General features: G+C 43.1%; 1 protein-coding gene across 1 annotated transcript; it reads left to right on the forward strand.

Annotated features, from left to right (window-relative positions):
• The first annotated feature begins 1,325 nt into the window (after window positions 1-1,325).
• Window positions 1,326-3,168, forward strand: LOC123411765 (protein FAR1-RELATED SEQUENCE 5-like). Its single transcript, XM_045104730.1, has 2 exons — window positions 1,326-2,473; window positions 2,594-3,168. Exons 1-2 carry the CDS (start codon window positions 2,227-2,229, stop codon window positions 3,058-3,060), a joined length of 714 nt encoding a protein of 237 aa, XP_044960665.1. The 5' UTR covers window positions 1,326-2,226; the 3' UTR covers window positions 3,061-3,168.
• The last annotated feature ends 6,383 nt before the right edge of the window (window positions 3,169-9,551 follow it).

Consider the following 9,551-nt stretch of genomic DNA (forward strand, 5'->3'; position numbering starts at 1 on the left):
TGTACGTGTTCCTCGGGCACTACCGCGTGTGTGCATGCACGTAATGTGCCTGCTGGGCTGATTTAAGAAACAACACGAGTAGGTCGTGGGGGTTGTTGGTCTGTTGAGCTATCAAAATCCTTGGAGATGGGCCCATCTGCTGGTTCAGATAAATTAAATACGAAAGGCAGCTGTTATCCCCTCTCTCGTTTTGATTTGTTCCCTTTTTACATTCTTAGCGGTGAGGCGAGCGATTCTCCTTGGATGGGCTTGAGTTCTTCTTCGAGGAAGCCGAATCTGGGTTAGTTTCCCGCCTGACATTATAACCCATTGTTCTTTTCCAATGCCCGTGAAAAAGAGGTTACTTTTTTCCCTAGATCTTTCCTCCGGGTCTAAATGGAATTAGATTTGCTATCCTGCAGATTAGTTCCAAGAGGGGATGCGGGTGAGATCTTGGGTGACAGTTTAGTTGATGTGGAATCAGTAGTTGCTTCCATCCACGAAGCTCGAGGGCGTTCCATGGATGTGATTTCTTCTGGAGCAATAGATGGGGACGGTGACCAAGAGCAGACCCGAGAGGTGGGGGATAGTGAGGTAGTCGACGACTCAAATGACGTGGTTGATCATCGCAACACCGTTGGGCGTATGGCAGAGGATGGGGACGCGGAGGGTGTGCTCATCAACAACTTCAAGGGCTCCTGCTGGACTCGCCGGTAACACTCTCAAAAAAATCGTTGCCGTTAATTCCTTTTTGAGAAATTTGTGCCGGCTTGCATGGTGTTTTTGAAACGTTGAACACACTATGGCGGTGAGTTGCAGCGGCGGGGTTAATAAAAAGAAAGAGAATCCTGCATCTAAGCATCTGTCTCTTGCCGTTCATTGTTTTTTACTGGTATATATGAAGGTTTCAGTGTTAGTTTTTTTGCCTTTTTTGTTAGCCGAGGGGGTGTGTGGTTCGGGTTTTGGTGGTGTAGGACAGAGTCTGATTGGTTTGTGTGATTGTAAGGTCGTAGTTTAGCTGCAGTTATTTTTGTAACTTCTATGTTTTGCTATTCAGACAAAAAATGTGCAGGATTACGTGGTGTTGGTGATGAGGAAAGTAATGCAGCTGTGTTTCAGCTGTCGAGATAAAAAAATATGCATCACAAGGTTTTGTCATCCTGTAGTTTATTATTTTGATTTTTTTGGTATTGAATTTGGTCATGGTACGAATGATCATTTCATTGTTTTTTTTACGTCGAGTTTTTTTGGGGTGTTTAGGTGTTGGGGCAGAGGTGGGGGGGATGTGGTGCTGTAGGATCGGATTTGACCTGTTTATGTGGTTGTTTCGGCTGTGGTACCACTGACATTTTATTTTTTGTAATTACTATGTTTAGTTTTTGGTGACAACAAGTATAAATATGAACCGATGATAACTTATTTTTTGAGGAACTATAGCATTTGGGTTGGCAAGGCGTCGGATGAGAGGGGCGACAGCCCTAGCAGAGTCCCTGCGCTAGAGGCTTCAATGCGAGCGTACGCAGAGAACAAGGTTGGAACAGTTGTTAATCCAGCGATAGGTACTAGCTTTGATTCGGTTCAGGAGGCGTATGAGTTTTACAACCTATACTCCTGGGAGACTGGATTTGGGGTTCGTCATGCCAAAAGCAGATTGAACGTGCATCGGACAAAATACATGCAAGAGTTTGTGTGCGCATGTGCGGTGAGCATGTCTAAACAAAAAAATAGGATTTTTTGCATTACACGTGATTTCATGTGCTGTGTTTTTTTTTATTAATCACTTCCCCCTGGGGGACTTTGTAGGGGAAACCGTTGCAGTCCAATAGTCGCTCAACAAGGTCCGGGTGCGGTGCGTTGATGCGAGTCCTTAGGTCTGAAGACAAGGGCTGGTACATATGTGAACACAAAACAAAGCACAACCATGGTTTGTCGGTTAACTGTATGGAGAAGTTGCACTGGAAGTCGCACCGGCACATAGATAGATACACCAGAGACTTGGTGAAGCAACTGAGGGAAAACAATATTAGCCTGAGCAAGGTTTATAGCGTGGTGGGTAGTTTGTTCGGCTCTGTGAAGGAAGTGCCATTCACAAAATGGTCCTTGAAAACTCTATGTGGAAAACTTAACAAAGAGCAATCGGAAAATGATGCAACAAAAACAATCGAGGTGTTCAATGCAATGCGAACAGAAGATCCTGAGTTTAAATACAGTGTCTAGGTCGATGACGAGGGACGAGTTAAGACTTTGATGTGGACCACGGGCCGAAGTATCGAGCAGTACATTTGTTTTGGTGACGCTGTGACATTTGATACCACATACAAAACAAACCTGTATGACATGCCTTTTGGTCTTTTTGTTGGTGTCAACAATCACTTTCAAAGCATAATTTTTGGTGGGGTGCTGATGAGCGATGAGAAAATTGACACTTTCAAGTGGATATTCACAGAGTTCTCCCACATGGTTGGGGCTCCACAGCCACGGACAATACTCACAGGTATATTAAAGGAGATTCAGAACATTTTTTGTGTGAATTATGATGTTATTCGTGAGTCTGTGTCGTACTTATATGTAAAATGTGTTTGTATTGATAAAATAAAACTATTATTTCTTCCAGACCAGGCTCGCGCCATGGAGGTTGCTATAGATGAAGTCATGCCGGGCACGACGCATCGATGGTGCAAGTGGCACGTTCTGAAGAAAGCAAAGGAATGTCTGGGATCATTACTGGGAAAGGGTAGTGAATTCAAACAGGAGTTCAACAAGATCGTAAATCACATAGTTAGTGTGAGCGAATTTGAGGATGGTTGGTCATGTATGGTTCAGAAACATGGTCCACAAACGAATGCGTTCCTCACGCAGATATATGAGACCCGGATGAAATGGGCCAAGCCCTATTCCATGGACGTCTTCTGCGCAAAGATGACCAGCACGCAGCGCAGTGAAAGTGCAAACCATTTGCTCAAAGGTTATGTGCCCGCAGGTTCTCCAGTGCACTTGTTCGTAAGACAGTATGAAAAGATGCAGTTTGACAAAGATTCAGAAGAGAGTTACCAAGAGAAGAGGACCAAGCTGGTAGGATAGCACAAAAAAAAAGGATTGGTGTTGCCCCTATTTTTTGATTTGCATTATAAAAAAATACAGTTGCGATGCGTGCTGATTATTTATTTTTCCAACCGCAGGGGGGTCTTGTGCTGGCACAGAACCTGCCGATCGAGATACATGCGTCCAAAATTTACATAAGAACTATGTTTGAAAAATTCGGCAAGATGTTGTATGATGGTGGGTCATATGTATTGGATGAGGTTGTGTCTCGTCGTAAATACATAGCAAGGCATGTGAAGAGAGATTCCAGGGAGAAGTGGTGCAAAAATGAATTTTTTGTACAGGTGAACGAGGCGGGTGACGAATTCAAGTGTGAATGTGGCATGTTTGAGCATTTTGGGATGGTGTGCGGGCATGCGCTGAAGGTGTTGCACTCATTTTTCATGCTCCTTTATGTTCCATGTAAATATGAGTAATCAACCCTGTAGAATGCGGTGGTTTTATTATTGTTTCCTTTTTTTGATAATTTCTTTCTGTTGTCAGGTCATGATCCAGCTTGGTTTGGAAGAACTTCCTGCAAAGCATGTCCTAAAGCGTTGGACAAGGGATGCAAGAGATATACTCCCTCCAGAGTTTCTGCGTTACCAGAAGGACCAGGGTCCTCTCAAGTACTCCTCGCGGCGACACAACAATCTACATCTGTTGTGCCTCGAGATTGTTAAACTCGGTGATAGCAATGTGGATGCATATTCTATTACGATGGATCAACTGAGGATTGTGAAGGCACAACTTGAGCCATTGGCTGTTGTACGTGATGGCATGGGTTTATCCGACAAAGAGATTGCAGGTGATTCTGCAGGTTCAGCTGTAGGAGGGAAAAGCAGCATTTTTGGACTGTGAGTCAGGCTCAAAGTGCTTCGCAGTGTTCGGAAAGCTTTGGAGGTCCTTCAAGGAAAAGGGCAGCAGGTCGCCCGACAACAAGCCGTGAGAAGGCACCATATGAACAGCCAACGAAGAGGAGTAGGTTTTGTTTAGTATGTCGGGTCCAAGGGCACAGGAGCACTACGTGTCCGCAACATGCTGATGTTCCAAAAGGGTGTAGCGACCCGACTCAAGACGAGTCAAGCCTCTGTATATCTGTACCATCCCTGGATCAGTATGTTGGCACACACAATACATCAATGTATATATCAAAGTGCAATCACATGGAAATAGCGTAAAACTGATATATATACCTTAAATATCTCAGCGGAAGCAGTCAAGGGAGTGGAGTCCCAATAAACACCAACGGCAAGTTGAGTGTAGACCGTAACCCTGAATCGTACTCTTACTCGTCGAAGAAAAATATCTGCAACATAAGACGTTGCAGCCGTGTAGGTCAGCATATTGAATATGCCGGCAAGTCACATAAGAGAGGGGTGAAAAGTAATCATCTATACTATATGCATATATGGCAGGTGGGGCTATAAGTTTTTAGCGAAAAGCAAGTTTTCTCCTACATCAAGAGAGGGCTAAAAGCAAAATGTTACTACATTGTTGGTTGTTAATGAGATGGTTCCACCAACCAATTCTCGTACCCATGTTGTCAATAATACCCACATCAATATTATTATTTGTGTTGAGAATTTCAGATAACTTCAGTTCCTTTGGCTCAAGTTGTCCATGACCGTGGACACGGCTAATCGATTAGGTTTGAGTACTCTGCAAAGTTTTGCACACGTTCCCCACAAGATTTGATCGCCTCCGTGTATGTCCTCGCACTTCAGGGTGTTTGAAGACCGGATGATCAAAACATGGTCTTTCAACGGGTCCCTCTGAATCCCTGTCGGTGCCCATCCAATCCTACCGTTCTTCTACATCTGCTAGCACCGCCTGTCCAGAGTCGCCGCATTGTCCAACCAAGCCAGAGCCCATAATGACTTGTGGCTGTGTAGGTAAGCCTTGGGTCTTGAAAATATCCGTCCGTCTCTTTGAGCCTGGGTGAAGCTTTCCGCAAGATGTCATGGCCGTCTCCAGCATCCCGGGTCATCCACTGGTTTCTCCAGGGAGCCGATCAACCGTCCTTCACCTAGAGTTGCATTGCATCACGAGGTCTTGAAAAATCTTGACTTAACCGGTCTTGGTTATTAAAGTATCCTCGCATCACTCGTGATAAACTCTCAACCAGCATCTCGTCTACTCAAGCATAGCAATATGAAATTTGTCGTCCCGGGCCTAGTAACGGGGTTGTTGGGTGCCTACCACATGATACTACAATATGTAACCATAATTTCCAAGTACCTAGTGAGCATGCAATTGGGCATAGGATGGTAGAACTACGATGCATAAAACATAGGTGATACATGATCAAATGACTTGCCTGGTGATGTTGACGAAGAAGAATTTCTCGAGAAATAACTTGATAGTCTACTCGTCACTCTCCGATGAAATCTATATAACAAACATATCATTCACATAAGCACCCATACTAGCAATCGTTCTAGCAATCAAAACAAAAGAGAGAGTGAATAAGAATCCGAAGGAAACTTCAAATAAGACTAGGGAGTCTTCTACTACATCAAACACTAAATAGTTTTTGTCCAACGGAAAATAATAACAGGGAACTAAGATATAAATTTAACTAAGATAAAATAAAGTATTTTTCACAAAACTATTTGGAATTATTTCCAAACGGGATTTGAAACAGTGGAGAAACCAATTGCAAGTTATTAGAGAACTAGAATTGATTTCATGATAACATATAAAAATAAAAATAAAAACTTCTTGCAAACCTACTGTTAACTAACAGAAACAAAACATAATCTTTCTGAAATATAAAAGAAAATAATTTAAAAACAATTATAGAAAAGGAAATAGCCATAATCCTAAAAGAGGTGAAACAGAAATTGTTTCACAAGAAACAATGGGCTAAAATACTCAAATAATTCTGAAATTTTTACCACTGATAACTAAGATCACTAGTGATCAGTAGCAAAAGGAATGAAATAAAATCTATTTTTAAACTCCTGGAATAAGCAAAACAAGGTTTAAACTAAATCTGATCTAATTCAAATTTGAAAATTTCAAACATAGACAAATTATATGTTTTTAAAAACTACAGAAAACTTGTGATCTACTGGAAAAAGAATCAAGCTCATTGGACCTCTAGATCAGAAGTTATAGGGAAAACAAAATTTAAACTCTCTTTGTTTTCTAACTAAAACAGAAAAAAGGAAAAATTGGATCTAACGAACAGGGGGGTTAGGTGGAAGCTCCTGGTTGGTTGGGAGGGTGTGTGCTGCGGGGCTAACTAGCGAACGGCCGGTACTTAAACAAAAACCTCCGACTAAATTTAAGTGAGACAGAAAACCGTTCGGTTCTTTAACTAAAAACCGAAGGGGTAAGTTGCTTTTAATATACACGGTTGGATCTAGATCTAACGATAAAACTACACAATACAAAAAAAACAAAACAAACAAAAGAAAAAAGAAAGGAAGGAGGAGTTACCTCCCATGGCTGAACATAGCAGGGGCTGCTCCGGCGATGGGGACTACGCCGGCGAGGTGGGAAGCAGCTCCGGCATGGGGAGTGGGGCTCCTAGCGATGGGGGGGTGGGGCGATGGAGGAGGGTGGCGGCGGTGGTGCAGTGGGGTAGGGGGTGGGCTGCAGGAGGGGTGATGCGGTAGGAGGGGGCGACCAGAAGGGGCTGTTCGTGCTCCTAGGACAGAGCTCCGACGAACTCCGCAGGGGAGGAAGGAGGAGGGAAGGGGCAGCGGTTCTGACGGGAATGGAACGAGGAGGCCATGGGGGTTCTTATAGGGGCGACGAGAGGCGAGGGGAGGCAACAAATCTCGCGAATCGGGGAAGGGGAGGATTTCTTGGCTCCCTGCCATGGAAGGTGCCTGAGCACGGGAGGAGGGAGTCGAGAGGAAGGAGGAGATCCTGTGTCGGGCTAGAATAGGAAGTTCCTTAATGGGCCAGGGTAAGTTTCCAAAAAAAAACGATTTACTTCCTAATAATTAAAACAGGAAATAAAAAATATGAAAAGGAAATAAATTCCTTCCCGAAAATATAAGTGTTATATACCACAAATATCAGAAAAATGAATCCGAGAAGATGGACATTTTTCCACGGCCAAAATAAATACTTCCAAAAAAAATTCAAAAAAAATCCCTAAAAGCTTTATTTTCTTTTTGCAAATATTTTCTCAATTAAATTTTGTTTTCTTGGCTCAAAATACTTCAACAAATGCCCCTGGTTTTGGAGGGTCATGTTCCTCCTCTCTTTTCTGTTTGACAGAATATTATTCCCCGGCATTTCTTGAGTGAAGGGAAAATAGAATTTGCAAATCAAAATCGAAGGAAATTCAAATGCCAACTCCATTCAAATTCTTTATAGTTGAAGAAGTCATGTCATCTTCTCTCATTGCTTTTAACTCGCTGAATTTGAATTTACCGGAGAAGGGGAAAGTCATTTTATTCCCTCTCATTCAAAAGTTTTTTGAAAAGTTTCAAATTTCACTCAAGTTTCAATCATCCAAGCAAACAAACAAACAATATAATAATTATATTAACATTCCAAAATTTGGGATGTTACAAAGCGCCCAGAAAGTCGCTAGGTGCTCTCGCTGCGGCCTCACAGGTCACAGGAAGAACACCTGCAACAATACACCCAAAGCTGATTTCTATGAATGATTTTATTGTGATTTCCTGTTATCGGAAGAACTCGTATTCGTTATAAACCGGTACATTACATTCTCCCTGTGTGTCGTATAAAATTCTTGGAAATGTTATGGGCGACGTTGCATTTTATGGCTATGCAAAAAAATTGTTGAAAAATGTTTTGGTGTACGTTACGATGGATAAACAAATTTTGACAACAAAAAATGATGGTAAAAAGTGTGAGACAATTTTGGAGTGGATCTTTTTTCTTGTAATAACGTGACATGCACGGTCCCCGGGAAAAATGACTTTTAGGGCGCAATTTCGGCAATTGTGATCCTGGTTTCAAAAAAGCCAGCGGGGGGGGGGGGAGTGGTGTGGTCAAGAAAGTACTGCGCCCCTGGTAAGAATCAGGAAATGACGTTTTATCCCGCTCGTCGGTCGGCCTTTTTCGAATAATAGGATGGGCCGGGATTCTACCTGGTTTTTCGACAGATGGGCCGTCGTAGTTGTCCATCTGGGCACAAATAATCGTTGGTGTGGTAGTTAGTATGAAAGATGACTTTTTCTTAATGGCTAGAGGATCCACCAGGGGGGCGCGCACTTTTTCTGCCGGTTGTGCCGCTCAGAATTATTTTGGAGAAATATTGCATGTTGCCCCGTCGAAATTTCACTCAAACTCATGTGGTTTTAGCATGGCTTGCTCCTGCATCTCAATTGTTCCATCCCCGCTAAACTCAGCCCGCGTGGCTGCGTATTGCATGAAAAATAGCAGCTGAACCGGGCTCCCAATCCTTGTTGCCGGCCCCGGGGGTGGCAAACTATTTTTTGCGTGGACACATACAGGTTCATAATGCGGCAACGCATGGTATCCCCCACGACCTGTTTCAAACAAACAAAGAGATATGGTCCGACCGGTGCATGTTTTCGAGGTGATATAGAAATTGTATATCCGATGAACGAGCTCCTCGTACCTGATGTATTTTTTGGATCTTTCGGTTTCGTGTCTAATTCTGCATGATGGTTTTTGTGTCTTGGGTACGCAAAAAATTCCAAAAGTTTAGCAAAAAACAGGAGTGATGTAGTTTTTTTTAAGAACCGAGCAGTATAGTCACGGTGGATTGCATGAAAAATGTCACATGTGCGATATCTTGCAATGACAATCTTCAAAAAGACATTCTTGTTGCTGGGATACATGTATGTTCATCGTGCATCTAGTATGGTTCCCCCTTCGTGGGTGGCACCTCAAAAAACATGAGCGCATATTGGGGTTCGAGCTACAGATGGGATTTCTTTTGTTGATATAAAAATCTATGTCCGATCAACGTGCTTCCAGATAACAAAAATGAAGTGCGACTACATATCCTTGTTGCCTGCCCGTGTGGCAAGCTATTTTTACGTGGGATACATGTATGTTGATAATGCGGGGGCGCATGGTATCCCCCCGCACCCCCTTTCAACAAACTGGGGGATGTAGGGTCCAACTGTGCATGCTCTATGGTGATATAGGGGAAATGTAAATCCGATGAACGAGCTCCTCATACCTGATGTATCTTTTGGATCATTCGGGTTAGTGTATTGTGTGTGCACGTTTCCCGAGGGATACCAGAAAAACGGCCTACCGGAATCAATTACGCCTTCGACGATAAATAACATGAGCGGTATAGTCACGGTGGATTGCGTGAAAAATGTCCACATGTGCCATATCTTGCGATGACAATCTCCAAAAAACGCCATTCTCGTCAAAAGCGGGCGTATAATAATTCTTCTGGTCTAGAGTCCAGCTGGATATATGTATGTTCATCATGCGGCGAGTTGGGTTCCCCTTTCGGTCAAATTAGGGTGTGAGCTACAGCTGTAAATTCTTTTGTTGCTGTCATGATCTATGTG

The sequence above is a fragment of the Hordeum vulgare genome, chromosome 7H, assembly GCF_904849725.1.
Source record: "Hordeum vulgare subsp. vulgare chromosome 7H, MorexV3_pseudomolecules_assembly, whole genome shotgun sequence".
In the NCBI taxonomy this organism is placed as follows: domain Eukaryota; kingdom Viridiplantae; phylum Streptophyta; class Magnoliopsida; order Poales; family Poaceae; genus Hordeum; species Hordeum vulgare.

Coding starts and splice junctions, on each gene's coding strand:
- LOC123411765 (XM_045104730.1), top strand. CDS start 2,227: ATGTGGACCACGGGCCGAAGTATCGAGCAGTACATTTGTTTTGGTGAC. Junction 2,474..2,593: donor GCCACGGACAATACTCACAG/GTATATTAAAGG, acceptor TATTTCTTCCAG/ACCAGGCTCGCGCCATGGAG.